Source organism: Laetiporus sulphureus (assembly GCF_001632365.1).
Source record: "Laetiporus sulphureus 93-53 unplaced genomic scaffold LAESUscaffold_26, whole genome shotgun sequence".
NCBI classification, from domain to species: domain Eukaryota; kingdom Fungi; phylum Basidiomycota; class Agaricomycetes; order Polyporales; family Laetiporaceae; genus Laetiporus; species Laetiporus sulphureus.
This window is the reverse complement of record NW_024468535.1, coordinates 344,575-365,356: the sequence shown is the minus strand read 5'-3', so window position 1 is coordinate 365,356 and position 20,782 is coordinate 344,575. Positions and strand designations below refer to the sequence as shown.

At 51.6% G+C, this 20,782-nt stretch overlaps 7 protein-coding genes across 7 annotated transcripts; 1 reads left to right on the top strand and 6 right to left on the bottom strand.

Moving 5' to 3' along the window:
• Nucleotides 1-57: 57 nt before the first annotated feature.
• Nucleotides 58-1,369, bottom strand: LAESUDRAFT_656065 (uncharacterized protein; the record flags this gene model as incomplete). Its single annotated transcript, XM_040904591.1, has 5 exons — nt 58-261; nt 328-821; nt 869-1,088; nt 1,213-1,274; nt 1,348-1,369. The coding sequence occupies 5 exons, from the start codon at nt 1,367-1,369 to the stop codon at nt 58-60; spliced, it is 1,002 nt and encodes a 333-aa protein (XP_040763199.1).
• Nucleotides 1,370-2,008: 639 nt separating this feature from the next.
• LAESUDRAFT_737560 (cytochrome P450) lies at nt 2,009-4,473 on the bottom strand (the record flags this gene model as incomplete). Its single annotated transcript, XM_040910800.1, has 14 exons — nt 2,009-2,205; nt 2,263-2,291; nt 2,347-2,379; nt 2,432-2,480; nt 2,526-2,731; nt 2,779-3,033; nt 3,087-3,153; nt 3,202-3,470; nt 3,584-3,695; nt 3,751-3,885; nt 3,965-3,984; nt 4,042-4,133; nt 4,196-4,289; nt 4,346-4,473. The coding sequence occupies 14 exons, from the start codon at nt 4,471-4,473 to the stop codon at nt 2,009-2,011; spliced, it is 1,686 nt and encodes a 561-aa protein (XP_040763198.1).
• Nucleotides 4,474-7,745: 3,272 nt separating this feature from the next.
• Nucleotides 7,746-10,720, top strand: LAESUDRAFT_780903 (MFS general substrate transporter; the record flags this gene model as incomplete). The annotated part of the gene is made up of 19 exons (XM_040913848.1): nt 7,746-8,320; nt 8,383-8,440; nt 8,491-8,561; nt 8,618-8,637; nt 8,689-8,749; nt 8,809-8,865; nt 8,912-8,965; nt 9,019-9,081; nt 9,139-9,222; nt 9,333-9,367; nt 9,427-9,445; nt 9,498-9,598; nt 9,655-9,762; nt 9,823-9,873; nt 9,937-9,989; nt 10,047-10,193; nt 10,237-10,342; nt 10,398-10,498; nt 10,557-10,720. The coding sequence occupies exons 1-19, from the start codon at nt 8,111-8,113 to the stop codon at nt 10,718-10,720; spliced, it is 1,563 nt and encodes a 520-aa protein (XP_040763197.1). The 5' UTR covers nt 7,746-8,110.
• Nucleotides 10,721-10,929: 209 nt separating this feature from the next.
• LAESUDRAFT_727102 (MFS general substrate transporter) lies at nt 10,930-13,862 on the bottom strand. Its single transcript, XM_040909162.1, has 20 exons — nt 13,438-13,862; nt 13,329-13,386; nt 13,195-13,265; nt 13,122-13,141; nt 13,006-13,066; nt 12,896-12,952; nt 12,792-12,845; nt 12,673-12,735; nt 12,559-12,620; nt 12,488-12,503; nt 12,406-12,440; nt 12,328-12,346; nt 12,173-12,273; nt 12,006-12,113; nt 11,901-11,951; nt 11,789-11,841; nt 11,596-11,730; nt 11,434-11,539; nt 11,281-11,381; nt 10,930-11,223 (listed from the first exon to the last, which is right to left on the bottom strand). Exons 1-20 carry the CDS (start codon nt 13,645-13,647, stop codon nt 11,060-11,062), a joined length of 1,545 nt encoding a protein of 514 aa, XP_040763196.1. The 5' UTR covers nt 13,648-13,862; the 3' UTR covers nt 10,930-11,059.
• On the bottom strand, nt 13,852-14,974 carry LAESUDRAFT_231903 (uncharacterized protein). Its single transcript, XM_040901664.1, has 5 exons — nt 14,931-14,974; nt 14,605-14,875; nt 14,458-14,546; nt 14,174-14,401; nt 13,852-14,121 (listed from the first exon to the last, which is right to left on the bottom strand). Exons 2-5 carry the CDS (start codon nt 14,759-14,761, stop codon nt 14,056-14,058), a joined length of 540 nt encoding a protein of 179 aa, XP_040763195.1. The 5' UTR covers nt 14,762-14,875; nt 14,931-14,974; the 3' UTR covers nt 13,852-14,055.
• A 1,165-nt stretch (nt 14,975-16,139) lies between these two features.
• LAESUDRAFT_681464 (uncharacterized protein) lies at nt 16,140-17,783 on the bottom strand. Its single transcript, XM_040905764.1, has 2 exons — nt 16,226-17,783; nt 16,140-16,179 (listed from the first exon to the last, which is right to left on the bottom strand). The coding sequence occupies exon 1, from the start codon at nt 17,750-17,752 to the stop codon at nt 16,424-16,426; it is 1,329 nt and encodes a 442-aa protein (XP_040763194.1). The 5' UTR covers nt 17,753-17,783; the 3' UTR covers nt 16,140-16,179; nt 16,226-16,423.
• A 393-nt stretch (nt 17,784-18,176) lies between these two features.
• Nucleotides 18,177-20,315, bottom strand: LAESUDRAFT_727099 (uncharacterized protein). Its single transcript, XM_040909161.1, has 8 exons — nt 20,133-20,315; nt 19,823-20,072; nt 19,702-19,776; nt 19,274-19,536; nt 18,895-19,205; nt 18,789-18,844; nt 18,610-18,737; nt 18,177-18,550 (listed from the first exon to the last, which is right to left on the bottom strand). Exons 1-8 carry the CDS (start codon nt 20,167-20,169, stop codon nt 18,348-18,350), a joined length of 1,323 nt encoding a protein of 440 aa, XP_040763193.1. The 5' UTR covers nt 20,170-20,315; the 3' UTR covers nt 18,177-18,347.
• Between the last annotated feature and the right edge of the window lie 467 nt (nt 20,316-20,782).

Sequence of the window (20,782 nt, the reverse complement as noted above, 5' to 3'; positions counted from 1 at the left end):
CTGAAAATAACATATTGACATCGATTACTACATCTGCTGTACGCTCTGAATGCGAGCTCACTTGAACTCTGGTATGACATCGCCTCCCTTGCCCTTCTGCAAAAAGTCGAGGAGGTTCGTCAGTGCTCGTATCTCCATCTTCTTTTGCGAGTCACACGTCTCCGTGCCCATATGCGGGAGCAGCGTCGCGTTAGGGAACTCGAGTAGCCGCGGGTTCACATTCGGCTCGTCAGGATAGACGTCCAGCCCGATCGCGCCAAGCTGCAACGTACTCAGTCAGCTGGTAATCGGGACGCAGGATGCAAGAAAAATCCTGAAAACACTCACATGCCCATCTTCGAGCGCCCTGATCATCGCAGCCTCGTCAATCACCTTCCCCCTCGCAGTATTCACGATCACCGCGCCCTTCTTCAGCCCCCTAATCATCTTCTCATTCACGAGCCCCACCGTATCGTCCTTCAACGGCACATGCACGCTGAGCACATTCGCCTGCGCGAGAAACTCATCCATACGGTCATCCCCAAAGAACTCGGCGTACGGCGGTGCGCCCGCGTACGGCCCACGGTTGTGGTAGATAACGCGCATCGGAAACGCGTGCGCGAGCTCTGCGAGACGCGTCCCGATCCCGCCGAGGCCCAGGATCGCGAGCGTGCGCCCGGTGAGGTCGTGCGCCTCTCCCGCGCGATGCGACGACTTCCATGCGCCCTGTCGAAGGGAGCGCTCTGCGCGCGAGTAGCATCGGAGGGCGGAGATCATGAGGTAGAGCGCGGTGGTGGCGGTTGCGTCGTCGACCGCTCCCGGCGTGTTGGACACCCAGATTCCTGAGTTGATGAGAACAACGCGACATTGATAGCGATGGACGACGTACCCTTCGCTTTGCAGTACAGCACGTCGATCTGATCGTAGCCTGCGCCATTGTGGGCTATCCATTTGACTCCGGCGGCCGATAGGGCGTCGATGATCTCCGTGTCAAAAAGCCCGATACGGTCTGCGGAGACGTTGTGTCTGTACAGACCGACGATACCCTCGTACTTTCCTCCGGGCTTTAAACCAGAGAGAAAGTCTGAACGATTCGGCGAACCCATGCGCTGTTAAAACGATCATATCAGCGCTGGAATGTATCCTAACGATGCGATAAGGCGAGAGATCGAGTACTTATATCCTGCGGATCGAGTCCGTGTCTATGGCGTATATGGTTGAGGAATTACTTACCACGACTTCCGCTACTCCCCTAAACATCTCCACACATTCCTCGTGCGCCCACACCAAATCCCCTGCGATCGCGCATGGCTTATGAGCCTAAGGCTTGCGCCAGATAAGATGGCTAGCTTCGATTGCCGCACATACCGCAGATCATAACTCGAGGCATATTGAAGATGTGTTTTCACGCAAAGCAGATGCGTTCGCAAGGGTTGGAAGCAATCCAAGCTCCTGAGCTTTATACGTTTGCCAGAGGTAGATTTCGATAGTTCGGGCCGACTTCCGACAGCGGTGGCGAGGGGGATTGATCGATCATCCTTGTGACCTTGCTGTGACCCGACGCGCGGCCCGAGATCTCGGCACCATTGCTGCTCACGGCAACGATGCGTCCCTGTTTCGAATTCACTAGGAGTGCGTTCTAAATGTACTCATTTCAACTGTGGGATTTATTTGAATGCCCAAGCTGTCTCTAAGCTGTTCGTGAGCTGGCGTTGCTGAGTCTTCGGCTTCTATCAGAGCTTGGCATGAAAACGATGGTCGCGACATCTTCCGTTCAAGCAACGAGACTTATTCTGAGGTGCACAAGGACTCCCTTCGATCTTGGGGCTTGAGCTGATTCGCGGTTCCAGTATTTCTCAAACAGGTTGACAGCGTTCTTTCGAACATGGCATCCAGCCGCATTTGCATTGCACAAGCTCTTCACGAAACACCGCTAGTAACCTGGACGCATAAGGGAAAGATCACCTACTAATAGACTATAGACGACATCAATGCATTCTGCGCAAACTTCTATCGCGGTGATCAGTTATCAAGAAAAGTCACGTTCTTCCACTCTCCTGATCGTCAACGGCACCTGTGGCGTGCGATCGTCGCCGAAGGGCAGACGGACCACGGGCACCTGCAAGCCATTCATCTTCCAGTATATCTCCTTGACATTACCGCTCTCGTCAGGCTCTGAAGGAAGCTCGAGGCTCAATGCGGGTAGGAGGGTCGCGACGACTTGCTCTGTGGGTACAGTCATCAGTCTGGCTTCCATCTGAAAGGAAAACTAAAGGAACTCACTCAGCTCCATCTCCGCAAACTTGAATCCGCTACCGAGGACAGGAAATGAGCCGCTGCAATACTACGCATTCTGAGAGCGCTCACATGCAGGCACGTCCGCCTCCCAAGAAGGTCATCCTATTCCGTTATTCAGCATAAACTCTTCCCAGCTCAAGGCAAAGCTGCCCACATTGATGCATAGACTCCGGGATACTTGATCTTGCTTTCCGAAGGAGCATCTGCCTCATCCTCGTCTTCTCCGAGCATTTTGTCCAGGTCTTGACCTATGCGGATTCGCTCGCTCGATGCAGTGAGCCAGCGCTCCGGGCACCACGCTGAGGCGTCCTCACCCCACACCTCTTTGTTGTGGTTCGCGGCGAGGATGGAGACGATGACGGTCGTACCCTCGGGCAAGGGTATGGACGAGATCCGTTCGCCGGACGAGGAACGTACAGGCTGCTCGAGCGGGAGGACCGTCGCCTGCCTGGTGCTGGACCGATGTCAGCCGTACTTGCGCCACATTTCCGCATCACTTACACACGGCTCATGAGCGACGTCGGCGGGTAGACGCGGAACGTCTCGCGCACGATCGCATCGAGGTACGGCAAGCCCATTAGCGCGTCGTACGGCAGCGCGACATCCTCCCAGCGCTCGCCGGCCACTGCATGCGCCTGCTTCGCCGCGCGCAGCTCGTTCCGCAGGCGCGCCTGCGCGTCCGGGCGCGTCGCGAGGACGTAGAAGAGGCGCGCGATGGCGACGGTGGTCGTCTCGAACGCTGCGAAGATGATGGTGCTGGCCAAGTGCCGCTCAGTCTGGCATCGCTGGCATGGTGCGGCAGTGCTCACTTCATTTGTCCGAGGAGCTCGGCCTCGGTGAGTCGGTCGGCATCTGACGAGGACGAATTCGCCTTCACTGGTTGGGGAGTTCAGCGTGTATGGCGGGTAGCAGAAAGGGACGCACGCAAGATGCTTATGATGTCCCGGCCTTTCATCCGCGGACCGAGATCACCGCCCACAAGTGCACCCTTCGTGGCGCGCCCGTCCATTGCAGCTTTCTTCTCTGCATAAATAGTCTTGCTCACGCTGTCGAGTGTGCCCACAATTTCGCACATCTCACGTAGGGCAGGCATGGGGACCCAGTCGACGAGGGCGTTGCACCAGCGGAGGGGCAGACCACGTACGATGTGCGGGATAAATGGCCGGAGCATGATGATGCGCATCGCTGTCGGGCTTCCATCGTGTAGAGATGCGGTCCACGCGGTTCGCGAATACGGGTGAGATCAGTGCACAATCGTGACACGAAAGGGTAGGCACACCTAAGCTTTCGGATTGCACGTGCATACTATGATGTCGTGCCCGACTCCAGCGTGTTGAAGGTGTAGCCCATGCCCGCTTGACATATGTACTCCAAGGCAGTGCGGGACATCAGTGGAATGATGTTGATCTCTTTCTCGCCTACAGGAGAACATCGTGAGATGTATAAGTTACGTATTCTCTCAAAGCATCTCACCGTCGGGTGGCAATTCTGTTAACAGTGCAGCGAGCAGCTGATCGGCGATTGGTTGGATGATTGGCAGGAGGTCTCGCATATTCGCGAGAGAAAACACAGGATTGAGCATCTTCCTCTGCTTCTTGTGTTGGGTTCCTGTATACACCTACGTTAGATTCCTGAGCAATGGAGGGCGATGGTGGTCACTTGCCGCGTGTGGCGATGATGCCTTCACCGAAAATCAGCTTGTTCGTCCTAGATGGAGAACGAATTGATCAAAGGTATCAGCGTCGAGAAAATCGGAGGGTGTACATTAAGAAGGCGTCTGTTTCATTATATATGTGCTGCTCCTTGACTATAATGTGATGGAGGGTACGAGGGTCCGAGACGTACAACTGCTCTTCCTGCGACAGCTTTTAGCTGCGACTGGATTGACTGCGCGATAAGAAGTCATAGGACAACATACTCCAAGCAGCACATGCACTCGAACAGCGCCACCGTATTGCTCAGACATGTTTAGATTGAACCGGAGACCATCTGGAAGATTTGATGGAAGTTGCCTTCGAGCAGATATCAGCATGGTCATGCCTTTTGTGCAAGTGGAATATCGAGCGACAAGCCCTTGAAGAAATGGTCCTTAGCAGGTCCGGTGATGTCGATGCACTTTCGGATTGTGCGGACCACCCTCCATCTGAGGACGAGCACGACAAGCGGGCCGAAGGCGACGAAGAGCAGGGACTCCATGAGGCAGTTAAGAATGAGGAGGCTCAAGATTATAACTGACCGAGGCCTGGATATCGGATGCCCACATACTGGAAACTTTCAGCTGCTTGTTCATGGGGAAATTCACCGACAAGGCCGTGCGCGACTGAAAGAACACTGAAGGCTTTTTCGGTGCCATCAACCACGAAGCCCGTGGTGCCCGCAGAGTTAGACGCACGATGCAAGATCGTGATCTGAACGCCATCGCTGACGCCGTCAAACCCGAACAGGCTTGACTCACATCCACGCCACAATTGAACTTGACCGCATAATTCATTTGTCGTTCGCACTCTCACACACCGCAGACATGAAGCGATTTGCACACGTGGCAAATGCTTAGCAAATGTCGACAGGTTTTTTGCCTTTGTGATCTCAATTTGCTATGGTTCCTTCCCACATTCTGTATTAAGTATTTGCATATAATATGTTGGAGGCAGAAATTTAAAATCATATATTTTAAGAAATGACACCATTTTCAAACTCACCAAATACATTTAGAATTTGAGTGCTGTTGAATGTAATCATACATTTTTGAATTCCAAACCATCACATGTATAAAATATTCAGTAGCAGATAAAGGTGTAATTACGGTGAATGACTTTCATTCTAGTAATCTTGGTTAGAATGACTTCAGTAGGGAAGTAGAATGTAGGCATCATTACACCTTCGTCTGCTACTGGGTATTTTATACATGTGATGGTTTGGAATCCAAAAATGTATGATTGCATTCAACAGCACTCAAATTCTAAATGTATTTGGTGAGTTTGAAAATGGTGTCATTTCTTAAAATATATGATTTTAAACTTCTGCCTCCAACATATTATATGCAAATACTTAATACAGAATGTGGGAAGGAACCATAGCAAATTGAGATCACAAAGGCAAAAAACCTGTCGACATTTGCTAAGCATTTGCCACGTGTGCAAATCGCTTCATGTCTGCGGTGACAGCATCCTGATTACATACTTGTACATTCCCAGTGGCAAGACAGTGTTTAAAGTTCCTGTGCTTGATAGCTGCACAAGATGCTATCCTGTCTTCCATCCAATTTGGGACACCTGCAGACCAAGGTGCCCGGCGGTGCCCGCGGGCAGTGCCCCATCTCAACAAGTTCATTCGACGGCTCAGATGAACATAATCTTGCGCTGAAAGCAGCAGCGGAATAAATCTGAAAGACCGAATAGTCCAACAGTCACATTGTGCCTTGTAGATCCGCTCCCCACAACACAACTAAGGGACATATACCCCAGTCCCCCCCCGGGCAGTTGCTGCCTTCCAACCAAATCACGTACCTCGCCGGTTGGTAGAAAAGGTCCGAGCTTCTTGTCATGCAGCCAGTTCTGGGCTCAGCATAGAGGAGTTTCTTAATGGATACAGTTCAGCAAAAAATGACATAAGCTGGTGAAAAGTCGATGATCAAGAAATTGTCTCGCAGCAATTTGGCACCTGGAGCTGGATCAAGGTTGCAGCACGAGACTCTAGGAAGACACGAGATTCGCAATTATTGAGTCATCAATGGTCGTGCTGGCATGTTTATGATCATACGTGTGTGAAAATATCATTCGCAGTAGTCTTCGACGCTCAAACGCGTCCGACACGTTCGACTCCTGGGTGCGCAACACCACGTGATCGCGTCATTTTATACAAGGCGCTCATGACTAATAGGCGCCCATTGTTTTAATCCCACTGGTTCAACCCTCTACTGAATGCCGGCCTCGTCACAGCCTTCCAATTGTAGCTTTGATCAGTCTATGATGTACACGTAGCCATGCCAAATTTTCACGTGCGTAACTCGTCTTCCCGGTATTTTCTTGTGTTTGGTGGTGCACAACATTGACAATATTGACTTTCATTCCGATCTGGCTTGCCACTTGACTATGTTGACTCGGCAGCCAGAACGGCATGTGCCTACAGTTCTCGCTACTGGAACGGTACCAGATGAATGACAGTTAGGATGATTACAGGATTGAAGCACTCATGTGATGCCTATTGCTGCTTCATCTAAGCCTCGGCGCACGGACGAGTGAAGCCACATTATTTTTTTCACGCGATGGCAGTCCTTCGAGTATATCGGACGTCCGCTGAAGCGCAACATAACGACAGTGTGATGTACTCGCCATTAGCACAGGGACACTCAGCGGAATGCTATATAGCGCTTGAAGGAAACTTGCTCACGATTACAAGCTGTGTTCTCCCACATGATAACCATGCTTCCGATGACACGAGGTCTCCACTCGAGACTCAGTCTTTCTGCTTCATCTCAAGCCCAAATGTTTTCCTCACTCGACGCCACCCGGGCATCTGGTTCCGCAAAGATTTGGTACATCAGATATGATGACGGACGAGTCTTTGCTCCCACCTCTGTTGTCGTTGATCTCCAAAAAAGCGACCTGGACAACCTGGCCACTGCCATCGGTGACAAGATGCGGCCGCAAGTCTCCGGGGATGCTATTGACTTATGGAAGGTACGTTGCACCTTTCCTGCGACAGAGGGTCCTGCTGAGTGCACTTGTTAGCTCTACCCTGGGATGATCACTGAAGTCAGAAGTCCATCAGAAATCGATGTCCTGAAAAGAACCTTGATCGCTATGCGCAATAATAATCTCAGCTCCATGGCGACCATATTGCAGGATAGATCCTGCTTGGTTCGATCCATTGGTGGCTCTCACGGTCAGGCTGAAGTCATTCTGATCGCGACGATCAACCGACCGCGTACGTGGTAGTCAATCGATTAACACTGGTTTCCTCACTCATGAATGGCATTGTGCTGAATGAGGTACATGAGATGCATTTCGCACCATCATGCATAAGATGTCCCTTTGTCGCATCGCACGATCTCTCTATTGAAAGCATGGCGCATGGGCCAAGGAGAGTAGGGTGTATAAGGTTTTGGCCGAACATTGGATATCTCCTGTTTGACGGTTGATGTTGTCAGAGTCGTCACATACGTAGGACCGTTTCACTCGTTTCCAGCACATATTGATGACCCTAATGAATTGTTGGAGCATACATTAGTGGGACAAGTCCAAGGAAGAGCAATAGCGAGATACCTGTCGTCCGGGAACTGGCGCGGGCAGATCTGCATCAAGTCCAGCTTCCATGAAGTCCTCATCCGGTAAAGCCTTATTGGTTATCCCCTAGTACGTATCTTCCTCCTCGTCCTTGTCGATTTGCTCTTATCTCTTTAACAAGGCACGTAAAATATACGAATAGCAACTGACTTCATTCTATAATGGCGACTTTGCACGCTCCCAGGCTATTTACAGATGATCGATTTCGTATCTTTCGATGCGTCTGACCGGCTCGACATTGTGAAGATATTCATGGCGAAACCTCGGGTTTCGAAGCTGCAGCAAAAAGGGACCCAGTCACCTCAATTTTATTATTGGTCCTGCTGAAATCCCATGACAAGAAACTGGCCAGTTCGCACCACACATGCTCCTGCCAGGTGTGAGGCCGCTGACAGCGATAGAGGAGGCGTGCACTAGTGCGTGTCGCTAATTCCGTCCAGCTCCATCGGACGTCCGCCGCAACTGCGCAATTATTGTGCCTGTGCTACACGGCTCCTTGCTTGCAGCTGTAGCGTCGGTCCTTCCAGTTCGCTTGTGCCTCTGTCGACATGGCCTCGAGCGGTTCGAGTAGCGTGGTGGTCGAGGAGAAGAGTTTAAATGTCTTAGAGGACTCTCCTCCGGTGAACGCCGTTCGTACGAAGGACGGCGAGCTTTTGTCCCCAGATGTGAGGCCGACTGCTGAGCGGCAGCTGGTCCGGCAACTCGACATCAGGCTGATGCCTACGATCATCGTCATTTTTATCATGAACTACATTGATGTGAGTGGTCAAAGCCTGATGGTGTCTCCCAGTGACTGAACCCTTGTATATGATGCGGATAGCGCAGCGCAGTATCGTCGGCAAGGCTCCAAGGGTTGACAGAAGACTTGCATCTCACACGTTTGAGTTTGCGTATGCTGTTCGCGATACATGCTGATCTGTAGATGCAGAAATACAATACTCTACTGTGCTCGCTGTGTTGTGCGCCTCATACGTGCCAGCCCAGATACCTTCGAATATGGTACGTCCTCAGGCTCTCAACCTATAATCCTCGAAGATACTTAGTTGCATACGTAGATTCTGAATCGCATCTCGCGGTACGCTCTTGATCTCTCTAAGATGTCATGTTACTCATGAGTTACCGTCAGTCCGTCGTACTATATTCCGGCATGCGTCATCTTGTGGGGGCTCACGAGCACGATGACAGGAGTAAGATACATTTTGAACGCTTCTGCAAGGCGAAGCATTGAACGTATGGAATTACCTAGATGACACGCAATTACACCGGTATTGTCCTCTGTCGCATCTGCATCGGAATCCCAGAGGTACTTCGTAGCTAATCTGCGCAGTTAGTGTGCTCACTGTTTGCAGGCAGCGTTTTATCCTGGTGCCATGTATCTGCTGTCCCGATGGTATACTCGAAAGGTACGCTCATAAACGCTCAGGAGAACTCATAGATGAGCGCTAGTGACGTATAGGAACTGGCATTTCGTTCCGCCGTCATCTATGGAGGTCTATTGATATCCAACGCCTTTGGTAATGTACGTCCTGGCGGGAGGTTTTCGAAAAGCAGCGACATTAATTAGCATCTTCTATAGCTCATGGCGGCAGGTGTCTTGTCTGGGATGCAAGGAAGACTGGGTATAGCTGCCTGGAGATGGTACGCTACGCTCTATTCAAATGTCGTGATTTGATGAGAATCATTTCTCTCTAGGTTGTTCTTCATTGAAGTTAGTATATGAAGCTCCCGACAGTTCTTCCATCTTGTTTAATTTTTGATTGATCTTGGCAGGGATCCATCTCAATGGCGATTGGCATACTAGCAATGTGAGTCCACATCGTGCATACGCGTGAGACAAGCACACGATCGCCAATTTTTTGCCCAGATTCATTCTACCAGACTATGTGCGCGTTCGTTTTCTCTCGTACCTAGACGAACACTTAATGTGTTTTTCAGCCACATAATACTCGGTGGTTGACTCCAGCTCAACTGAGACTTGCTCAAGTCCGACTTGCAGAGGATGCCGGTGAAGCGGATGAAGATGCTGCTAACGAGTCGTACGTTGTATTAGGCGTAAGTCGAGCCATTGATATCTGATCGGGTCTTGCAACAGAGCTTTCGTCGGATTGAAGCTTGCCTTAAAGGACCCAAAGGTGGCAATCTTCTCGATTATGAACTGCTCTCAGCTCCTCGGATTGGGATTCATCAACTTCTTTCCCACGTACGTGGCATCTTCGATGCAGCAGATCGCCGGCGGTCTCATTGTGATTACATTCGACAGCATCGCTGATACGCTAGGATTTTCCACAACGGTTTCTTTATTGTTATGCGCGTAAGGAGTTCGTTGCAAGTCAGCAGTAAAACAAAAATCTCATAGGAGCACATATCTTGATAGACCACCATGGATTTACGCCACAATCGTGTGCGCTGTGAACGCTTGGAGCGCAGGTCTGCTACTCGCAATGATACCGATCTTTCCTTCAACTCATGCGCTGTCGGAATCAGACAGAACAGGCGAGCGATTCTTTCACCATTGCTGGCCGTGGTGGGGCGTCATCATCGCATACATCATTGGTGCCTCCACCACATCCATTGGGGCACGGTATTTCGGAATGTTCCTGATGGCCGCTGGATACTCTGGCAAGCTATCTCGTTATCGTCATATTGCTTCCACTGAACCCATCGATATCTATAGGATTTGCGTTGACGGCTGTTTGGGTATCCAATGCAATACCACGACCTCCAGCCAAACGTTCTGCAGCCATAGGCATTGTCAACGGTATTGGCAATATGGGAAACCTGTATGTTCACTTACGCTCACCTCACGAACCGCCTGCCCAATCTTATCATGCTTAGCATAAGCTCGTACACATGGCAGTCTCAATGGGGCCCAGACTACCATCCATCTATGTACATCGGGATCTCTACTCTGACCTTCAGCACCATTCTCGCATTTGGTACACGCCGATTTCGTTCTCTCTGTTCAAGTTCTCAGACAGCTGATATTGGCTATAGTCATTCGTTGCATGCTTGTTCATGAGAATAAGAAGTTGAAGCGCGAGGAGGTAGAAGACCTCAAAGGGGCGAGACGTGAAAGAATCGAGGAGGCCGCAAGGCTAGAAGGTCTGACGTTCAAGGAAGCACTTGAGCGCAGAAGGCGCTTCAGATATCTGTACTAAGTCCAATGTTTGTTCCCTTTTCACAATCCACCGCGGTTTTGCCACGCATACGCTTGTAGCAGCTACCTGATGTGGAGTTTCGACTTTGTATCAAGGTCGCTTTATGTGCTCACCTAACAAGGGTATGATATAGGTACCTCATCATACGAACTTTCCGAATGCATGCGAAATGCAGTACGATACTGCGCTGAATGTGTTAACTGCCACGATCGATCACTTCGAGAACTACTCGTACAAACATGACAGTCCATGGAAGACAAATACAAGTCACAAATACACGTCCCTCCGCCTGATAATAGAGGGGCCCACGTAGACGTGGCCGCTACAAGGGTAATCTTATCAGTAGAGGTACCTGAAGCTCCTCCGTCGCTGCATAGCCTCCTCGAATGTGAGGCCTTCCAAGCGTGCTGCATCTTCGATCCGCTGCCGGCCGTCTCCTTTCAGGATTTCCTCTTCTTCCCGCTCCATCTGCTTGTTTTGGTACACCAGGATGCATCGGATCACTAAGCTCATATGTGTTAGTAGGCAGCGCTACGAAGTCATCGTATCCACAAACTCACCGAATGAAAGGAAGGATGCAAATGCAAGCGCGGCGATGCCGATGTACATCGGCTGATGGTATTCGGGGCTCCACTTGGATTGCCATGTATACGATGCAATGCTGAGCCAACAAGGGTAAGGATCACCCGCGAGAATGTGCTAATGCGACTCACAGATTTCCGATGTTCCCGAACCCGTTTACAATTCCGATGGCGGCAGAGCGCTTCGCGGGTGGTCGTGGCACTGCGTTGGAGACCCATACCGCTGTCAAGGCAAATCCTTCGAATAGCGCGGTGAGTACGCTCAAAACAATGTGATCGGAACGGCGGACGTACCTGCGTAACCGCATGCCATCAAAAACATGGAGACGTATCGAGCACCGGTGGCCATTGATGACACAGCAATGATATAGCCGATGATGACGCCCCACCAAGGCCAGCATTGATGGAAGAACCGTTCACCAGTCCTGTCTAGTATGGGATGAGTGATTAGAGCCGTGCTCGATCTGTGAATATAATTCCTTTTTACCTGCATTCCAAGCATTTGCCGCACAGACGATGGTGGCTAAGATCCACGGGGGGCTGGCGTAAGTTAGCAATGGATGCTGGAGTGGGTGCCGTTCATCAGATGAGATACTCACACAGAGAGAAGAAGAGTGATTGTGGTGGAGTATCCCATGGTATCGACGATGCTATACAGCTCTATGAGAAATCGGGTCCTGTGACAGGATCAAGTTGGTGCTCACGTTGGGAAAAAGTTAATGAAACCTAGTCCAAGCAACTGCGAGCAGCACATTAAAGCAAAGACCAGCACTTTTGGATCCCTCAAGGCGAGCTTTAGTCCGACCAAAGCACTACACACGAGCATGGATATGGTCAGCATAAAGGAATTAACTGGTACCATGAGACGTACGACTCATGAACTCCATCCTCATCTGCCTCGCCGGCGTCTTCCGCCAGACGGACCTGAGCAAGCCTGCGCTGTGCCGGAGACAGCCAGCGCGTGTTGTGGGGCTGCACGTTTGATCTATCAGCCTTTTACATCGCTTCGGAAGGAGAATACCGTACATAGTCTGGTAGCAGAAAGCTAAGCAAAAATCAAGACGTTAGCGGACGCAAATATTCGTGAGTAGAACTCACTCTCACATAGCAAGAAGCCCAACGCATACAGTGATCGAGCCCTGCGCAAGTGAGATGGGCGCAATGGTGTATCAAAATTCATCATTACCTCAATGTAGAAGAGCCTGGGCAACAATTCAACATCAACACGAAATAACGAAAATCGGAACTGAGTTTTACCATCTCCAAGCAGCAATTCCGCGTTTGCCTTGCATACCTCCGAGGATTCCAGCAGCGATGAGCTAAATCGTAAATCAGCGTCAAACGGCACGTTCTAATAATCGGCTCACTCACGCTCCCGAATGCGTTAGAGACGAGAAGTCCTCCGTAGATGATTGCGCCTCGGAATGCCAATTCCTTTATTTTCGAGTGTATAGCGGCACAAATTACAGACGCTGCGGTCAACAACTCACCTTGCGGGTGTACCAACGTGAGAGTAGATACATTGCGCCAGGATAGAACGCTGCCTAACAATCGCTGAGCCAACATATGCGGCGGGAGACACAGGTCAACTCACCTCAGGAAGACCAATAAAGACACGACAAAGGATTATGCCAGTATAGTTATGCGTGACCTAATCTCAAGTTAGCGTTACAGCGTTGCTAGTTTCGTAGCAGGCTGACACACCCCGGTCATTGCGCTAGTGAGACCCCACAAGCATACACAAATCGGTATATATAGAGAAGGCCTTTGGTGGACAAGTTTAACACGCAGCAAGCAGGTATCAGGAGATAGTGGGGTACCTTGTGATACGGTTCAGGATCTGTGGATAAAATTATCGAGAAAGGAGCAGTGAATAGGCATAATCGGACATACCATGTTTGAAGGTATCTGCGCGGGAACATATGTCGCATAGAGGATAGCAACGACGGTGTTGTATTGAATACCTGCAAAAAGGCGGCGAGTTGCGTTGTTATAGCCGAGACGACAGGAAACAAAGGCGGACATACCAGTAAGACCCAGATCTTGTGTCAATCCTTGCAATCTAGCAGATGTGATCGCAACGCGCTGACGCCGCATCTTTAGATCGCTAAAGCCTCAGAGATTAAGGTCACTTACATCGATATAATTCATGAGGAAGATTATGATGATCGTCGGGAGAAGTCTTGTGTCCAGAAGGCGCACAAGCTTGCGCTCAGCAGCTGTCCTGACTTCAGGATTTAGCAGCTCTGCATCTTCGGTCTCGGCGGATTCGATCGGGGACTTCTGCTCAACGAGGGCAGTCTCCTTCTCGTCGATGCCAGCGCTGTCCGAGTCTTTTGTGGACATGGCGAAATGTTGGTGTTGCAATCCAAGGGAAGCGAATCCGACGTAAGCTAGCTCAAATGGCTCTGCCTCATATGCCTACGCGGGTATCCGACGGAAAAGCCAGCGGATGCTTCAAGAAATAGCGCGTGATCAATCTTCTTCACGAGGAAGCCAGTTCTTACGAAAAGCACCACAATACAGCGATGTAACATGACCTCTCTGTGTCACCACGAGGCTACGATTAGGTCAAGAGTCGCCTGGATAGTGGGGGACGTGACCTGTCGTAACAGATCCTGCTGCGCGTAATAGAGATACCGGGGTAAAGGGCTCTACCTTATTGGAGGCTGATGCATCTCCAACGCAGGCACCACTATAAACCGGAGGATAAATGTGACTTCGTCAAGATCGATGAAGAATGCGAAGCTGCAGCTAAACACGGAGGAAACTGATGTGAAAAGTTACTCCGCATAAAAGGAGTGTCAGGGACAGTGGAGACTTCGCCATCCATTGAGTTGAGCTTCTCGTCAAACTTGAAGCGCCACATTACCTCCGTGCAAAGTCTAGACCCGCCAGATCGGTTGTTCAAAGATAGAGATAGAAGACGGTCATCTGGCCAATTCATCGAGCTAGTGCCGAGTAAAAGCCAATTATGAGCACCGAGCCTTGACGTTGACGCGACCATGTGTACGCAAAATGAGGAGAAACGTGGGAAAATGCGGGGCGGACCGAATGACCCGGGACCTTGAGCAACAATCATTCGGCTGAGCAGCGAAGGCTTCAGGCTGTGAACAATGAAATCTGCAGGATTGCAACTTGCCTTTCCTAACTTACTTTAAATAAAAATTTCAGGCCATGCTTCTTGTCACTATCAACATACAGACCCCGAACTTCTGATGGAAATTTCACGGCATCGCGTTGTGCTATAAGCGCACAAAGACGAGTCTCAGTCGGGGGCATCAAGAACAATGGATGCCTTACGCAACGCATAGTTCCTCCGAAGCGGACGATGCATATGTAAGCCTGTCAATTCGCAGTATACAAATTGCGCTTTGGAATTCCAGCACTCTGCAATGCATGGTGGCCGAATGGCACAGGGGATCTTCCTGACCTTTGCTCGTGAGATCCCGGTGGCCATGACTAGATGATGTGCGTGTTGCTCCTTTGGCAGTCAGAGGTTGAAGTGCTGCGAAGCCACCCCCTCGATGTGAGAGACAGATCGATAGTCGAGATTTACTTTCACTATTCTGCACTAGAAGTCCTCGATGTAAATAGCAATGGTACGTGTGAACGGCCCTGAGCTGCACCTTTGAGTTGAGCCAATAGTCATTAGGCGGCTTGATCGCTGCCGGTTCAGGTTATTTTGTCAAGTCGCCCAATTCAAACTGCTACCGATGAGAATGAAGTGATCAGCGCAGGAACGTGCTCGAAGGGCACTAATTTTGCAGCGTCTGATTTCAGCAAATGAAACATCCAACCCATCGATCCCACCGCCTTAGATCCAAGGGGTGTCCAATCTTACACATTCCAAAAGCGCAGATCACCTACATCAGCTCAAAGGGATTGCAAAGCGAGGTCGACCCCCCTGCACAGCATTTTCCAACGTTTGCCATTCAAGACCTTCCAGCTCATCCTTCGAGAAGCAGATTGAACCTCCTACTAATCCTCTCAATCAATGGCGATAAACATCAAACCGCCGGTTTCCCCTCAGTCATGCGGCAAGCACCTGCTGACTGCTCCAATTCGCGAGATGGGCTCACCTCTTTTAGGCTCGGAAAATCGGATATCCGTATGGCACCGTCCAATAGGCTCGTCACCTCAGTTTAGTGCAGCCGCCTTCTGCAGCATCTGCGGCAGAGTCTTGCTTATATCGCGCGATACATGAAGGCGAATCGTCGGCAGTATGAAGAAACAGCGTCTTGGATCTCTTGTGGGGCGACTACGTTTCATCAAATAGGCGGAGTCGTGAGGCTACAAGCAAAGGGAAGAAAGGGACATCACAAATCCATCACAAATCGCTGGAAAGCGCACTCACTTAATATTTGGCACTAAGGTCGAGCGTCTTCGAGACCTTTGAGCATGGGTCAGGGATGAGCGCAAATGCGAGCACCTGTGGTTCAATAGAATTGTTCACCATTTTTGTCCAACACAGAGAAAAGCTTCGCTACAGCAAATGGCTGTCAGCATGAAAGCGTTAGCATGCCATCATGTGTATCCTCGGAATCCAGGAAATGTTCATGAATGGCGATCCAGATTTCTAGACTGCCATCAGAATTAGTTACGCATCATCAGATGGCTGCAGATGAGGACCGGTCAGTCAAGTCTAAAGGCTGTTGTCTTTCGCACTGACTCGCCAGGTAGTCATTCGGAAACAGGCAAACCGATCAGGTGTACACCATCCAACATAGAATAGTACTGGTATTCATCCAAGCCTCCGAGTCGGAGTGCTGTTCCTTCCCGCGAAATCTATGAGCAAACTCCTCCCTATTCACTGTCACTGCGACTATGCAACGTACCCATTATGTTCCCAACAATGGCTAACTTTTCGTATTCCGTCTGTGCCTGTTAATACAATAAAAAGTGAAGAAGAACATACAGCCACCTTACGACGAGAAGTAAGTCTTGCGAACGAGATCCCGGGGTCCCATTTAATCGGATGACGATTCATAAAAACGTATAAACATAGCCGAACTATAGTACACCAGCCATTACCCGTGTCTGCATGTGCCTGTGTACAGCAATAAGTAAGCAACAAGGCAATGCAGAGAACGATAGAACCCCCAAACGCTGAAACAGTCCATCACGAATCATCATTCGCACTCGTTGCCCTCACTACCTGCTCCTCAAGTATCCTCATCTCAAACGCCTGCTTGAACGGCTCATACAGCCGCTTCGGCAGCGCAAACACAACGCGCTCAAAAGTATCCTTAAACCTTGCATCGCCCCCGTCCTGCGCGTCTCCGCACACGAGCAGCTCCGCCCATACGCTCGCGACGACATCGACGCGGTTCTGGCTAGATCCGCAGCCAAACGCACCAAGGACAAGCACCCGGTCGCCCTTCTCCTCCAATAGTGCGAGAGTGCGCGCCATACGTTCCTTCATTGCGCTGCGGATCCCGTCTTCGAACAACTGCTCCTCTGACGGCAAGATGAGGTGCTTCGCGCGCACTGCCGCCGCATTGACGGGCACGGCCGAGATCACGTTCACCGCGTACGGCGCGATGAACTCCCCATCAACCGCGTCGTCCGCGCCGGCGCGAAGCTCCATTCCCCATAGAGACAGCCGATCGTCCACGTCACGACGGAATACGACAACACCCGGCGAGTACACCATTGAATGGTCATGTAGGCCGCTCCCGTCCTCGATCCAGTGCTTCCTATGCTCCTTGTAGAACTCTTGCGCGACTGGGGCGCCGAGGCTCGCGACAAGTGAGCTCAACCGCGCGATCGTCTCCTCCTGCTCGTCTCCACCATGTAGGAACCCTCCACCAGGCCGTTTTGAAGACGCGAACGAGAGCACGCCGAGCGATGTCCGCGGAAACGTTTCCTGGTTCTGGGTGGCGTACGATAAGCGCCGCGCCGCTGTGAGCGTCGAACTACGTGTAAAATCAATAGCGGTCTTCGTCCCGGTAGTTATATTTGGTGTGTTGCCGAGAGGCCGCCGCTGTGCCCAGCTAGCGAGCAAATCGGAATAATGTGGATAGAACGACGTGCCTTGCCGGCTGAGCTCGATCTGGACGGCGATGTCGTGAGCTATGCGGACAACAGAGCTTGTGTTTCCCGAGCCTTCTTGAACTTGAGCTAGAGCAGCAGAATCATTAGAGATACGGCGCTCCTCGACGTACTGGCCGGCCCCGAGCACAATCGCCTGCGTTTCTGCTGCCATTGTCGCCCAACGCTCACGTTTGGCCTTCTGCGCCGCCAACGTTAGTAGTGCAGAGAACCTCCTCCTCTTCGGTACAGTCTTGGAGCTCTCTATGGGCCGTGGCTGCTGCCTGTTCTTCTGCTGCTTGGTCCGGATCTGTTGTCTCTTCAGGTATCGCCTCTTCGCCTCCAAATACTCGGCAGGCGTGGATGGAGTGCCTTCTCGTCTCTGGGGACGTTTGCTGTTGTTCTTGCGGTTTCGCATGGTAGAATAGTCGATGTCGGTGAGGATGGTGGTGGAAAACAATGAGACAGATAGCACGGGCGAGCCCTCGAGCTCCGATTATGTCACCTTTGAGTCACGTGCATCTCGGCGGCTTATTGCCTGTGCCACAAAGTTGTGGCAATGCGCTGCTGAGCCGCCCTTTGTTGTCCGTTGCGGCAAGCTGCAGTTTCTCAATTATCAGCGGCGACCGTGCGCACGTTGCGTAGAAATTTGCAGAGCAATCTCATGTGTGTTCATATCATTCGTGATCGTTCACGATGTGCACAGCAACATCGCATATCAAATGATAAAGTTGTAGTGGCAGAGTTTGCATACTGTTTCAACTGCATACTTAGTATGTTCATGAAGGACTGCCATTTTCGTTCCCCGGTAAGCCAACTCACAATAGTTCCCCCATCGTTGATGTAATCAGACAGTGTACAAGTTGTATTGCATCATCTAGGGATGTAGCGGGAGACATAGTCGTGCGATCTAAATGCAGCACATTACTCACAAATGGCAAGCAAATCATTCTACCTGCAGCCTCCATAGCCTTCCTCCTCACCGTGCCTTCCTCCTCACCGTGCCTTCCTCCTCACCGTGCCTTCCTCCCCTCCTCGACATCGACATGCGCGCCGACCACCTCGCTCTCGAACTGGAATCGCCCAGAGTTCTCAAGACGCCGGACCAACACGTCGCCAAAAGCAGTCGCGGGGGTGAGGATCCCGCCCCATTGTGCAAGCGGCGGCAGAGCAGGCCGCTCGAGCAGCAGCGCCAGTGCCGACTCCGAGATCATGACTGTGACACACACAGACATCATACGCTATCGCACGAGGTGAGCGAGAGCTGTCACGCACTGGCAGTCAGAAGGTACCCCGGATCTCCCCGGCCACGCATCACAGTCTTGACCTCGATCGGAGACGTGCTCGTACCTGGGGCAGAGGTCGTATAGTTGGTCGCCTCGATGAAGCCCTTCTCCATCGCTCTGCAACAGTCATGAGACCGTGGCGAGCAGGCCGCGCAGGCGGACACCTACTTCTCCAATGGGCCCTCTCCCAGTAGCGACACAACCCGTTTGAATAACCACTGCGCCTGCAAAGGATCAGCCACCTGCACTCATCGCGTGGAACGAGCGCGCTCACTGGCGGCAGCAGGAACAACGTCGCCTGGAGCGCATAGAATGTGATACTTGTGAACAGTGCGACCGCCCTGCTCGCCGCGCCGTCAAGCACAATGCACTCTTCGTATGTCAAAGCTGGGCCGTAGCTGAGCGCAGCGTCTTCACGTGGCTGGAATTTGAGCGGCATTGCGGCCAGCTGGTGGAGGCCCCACGTTCGCTGGACGATAGCGCGATCGGGCTGTGCACCAGGGTACGGCAGCGCGTACTCGGACGGGGAGGTGTGCGGGACGGAATAGCAGAGACTAGGCCGTGGACTCGGAGTGCCCTGAATGCCTGCCGCATGAAAGGCCACGAGTCAGTACGAAGTATGAAATACCGGTTAGAAAATGTGCTATATGCACCGGTGCTGAGGGAGTAGTCTGCAAATCCTTCGGAAGTGATGTTCGTGGGGATGTCGAAGGTGCTGGATATAGTCGAGAGCGTGCCACCCGAGATGCCTCCCAGCATGCGGTAGACGGTTAGGGACCTGCCGATTCCTGCGTGTGGTCCTGCTGCTTCCTTCATTGTTTTGTTGGAGAGAAAAACCAGGAGGTCAGCAGGGACAGAGTCGTGTGCGCATGAAGGCACGATGATCGCCTTGCTCTTTGTTGCGACGTAATCCCAACTGCGGGAGGTACGAAGTGAGTGACAAGGCCAGGGAGAAGATGACGGATTGTCAATTGTGCTATTGTCCACAAAGCGACGTGAATACGCGATCGTATGCCGCGTCTCGGACACAATGAAGCAGCATTCGGTGCATATCCTGCCAAGCTGTCGTTCCCGTACTCACCGAATGATCATCTTGCGTGTGAAATGAGACTCGCCACACAAGTCGACGTAGTGCCTCCCATGCAGTGCGCATGCTCTTTTTATGATCAGCGACAGATCGTGGCACCGAAGTCGACATATACCTGACCACCTCGGACCCCAGTTTCCAGTACGGACCCACAGCGCTGATGACAACCTTGGCGCCCTTGACGGCCTCTTCCACCTGACTGCGCTGCATAACGTCAACGTGATATGTTTTCACACTGTCGTCGAGCCCGAGGGTGCATTTGAGCTCCTCGAGCTTGTACTTGGATCGTGCAGCAATTCCGACGGTGAATGATGACCGGTCGGGGTGATTTACGAGATATCGGGTGATCAGACGGCCTGTAAAGCCTACAGTACACGGCGTGATATACCTTGACCATAAGATTATTCATGAAATGCTCGACGTACCTGTCGCGCCTAACACAAGAACATCGGATTCAGCCATAGTGGCGTCTCAAGTGCTACAATTTCAGTTCTCCTCGTCCAAGGTGACTTCGTTGAGCATATCCTAGCTTCAGGCTCCTAGTAGAGCAGTATGGCTGCGCGTGCGAGCTCTGTGGATGTCACGATGAACGAGAACTTGGGCTATGCCGACCTCGTAGCTGCACGGCAAGTAGGCGCCTGTGATCAGTAACACTCGTAGTGCACGTGACCGTTACGCGTAACGCACCACTATTGTGGTGGCAGTCTGTGTCCCGATATCTCTTTAGCTCCTGCCATCTCGACTTATAGCTGCTGGAGATCTTTGAGGGTACACTGTACATCGTAGCCCTGCATACAGCAATGCCCGAAACTCGTGTTCGAAGCCGCAGCAGAAGCAGGAATCGGTTGAGCCGAGAACTTTCTCGAGAGGATTATCGCAGGCACTCCAGGTCGAGGGACAGGCTACGAGATGAAGGGGGAGCTATCGACAGAGAAAAGAGAGGTCATGGCGGAGGGCGAAGACATCGGTCTGGCTCGCGCTCTCTCAGTCCGCAGCGACGGAGGCATTCTCGGTCCAGCTCAAGATCACGGCGTGCGAAGGACGACCGCGACCGGAGACGAGGAAGGTCGGCCTC

Excerpts from the sequence above, each read along its gene's own strand:
- LAESUDRAFT_727099 (XM_040909161.1), bottom strand. The coding sequence starts at position 20,169 with ATGGCTGAATCCGATGTTCTTGTGTTAGGCGCGACAG. Across the intron at positions 19,537-19,701 it reads ACACGCAAGATGATCATTCG|TTGGGATTACGTCGCAACAA; the intron begins GTGAGTACGGGA and ends TACCTCCCGCAG. Across the intron at positions 18,551-18,609 it reads GGGGTACCTTCTGACTGCCA|TCATGATCTCGGAGTCGGCA; the intron begins GTGCGTGACAGC and ends TGTGTGTCACAG.
- LAESUDRAFT_231903 (XM_040901664.1), bottom strand. The coding sequence starts at position 14,761 with ATGGCCACCGGGATCTCACGAGCAAAGGTCAGGAAGATCCCCTGTGCC. Across the intron at positions 14,547-14,604 it reads TCGGAGGAACTATGCGTTGC|CACAACGCGATGCCGTGAAA; the intron begins GTAAGGCATCCA and ends GTGCGCTTATAG. Across the intron at positions 14,402-14,457 it reads GCCTGAAATTTTTATTTAAA|CCTTCGCTGCTCAGCCGAAT; the intron begins GTAAGTTAGGAA and ends CACAGCCTGAAG.
- LAESUDRAFT_727102 (XM_040909162.1), bottom strand. The coding sequence starts at position 13,647 with ATGTCCACAAAAGACTCGGACAGCGCTGGCATCGACGAGAAGGAGACT. Across the intron at positions 13,387-13,437 it reads TCCTCATGAATTATATCGAT|CGCGTTGCGATCACATCTGC; the intron begins GTAAGTGACCTT and ends ATGCGGCGTCAG. Across the intron at positions 11,731-11,788 it reads GGCAAATGCTTGGAATGCAG|ACAGGACTGGTGAACGGTTC; the intron begins GTAAAAAGGAAT and ends ATCCCATACTAG.
- LAESUDRAFT_681464 (XM_040905764.1), bottom strand. The coding sequence starts at position 17,752 with ATGCGAAACCGCAAGAACAACAGCAAACGTCCCCAGAGACGAGAAGGC.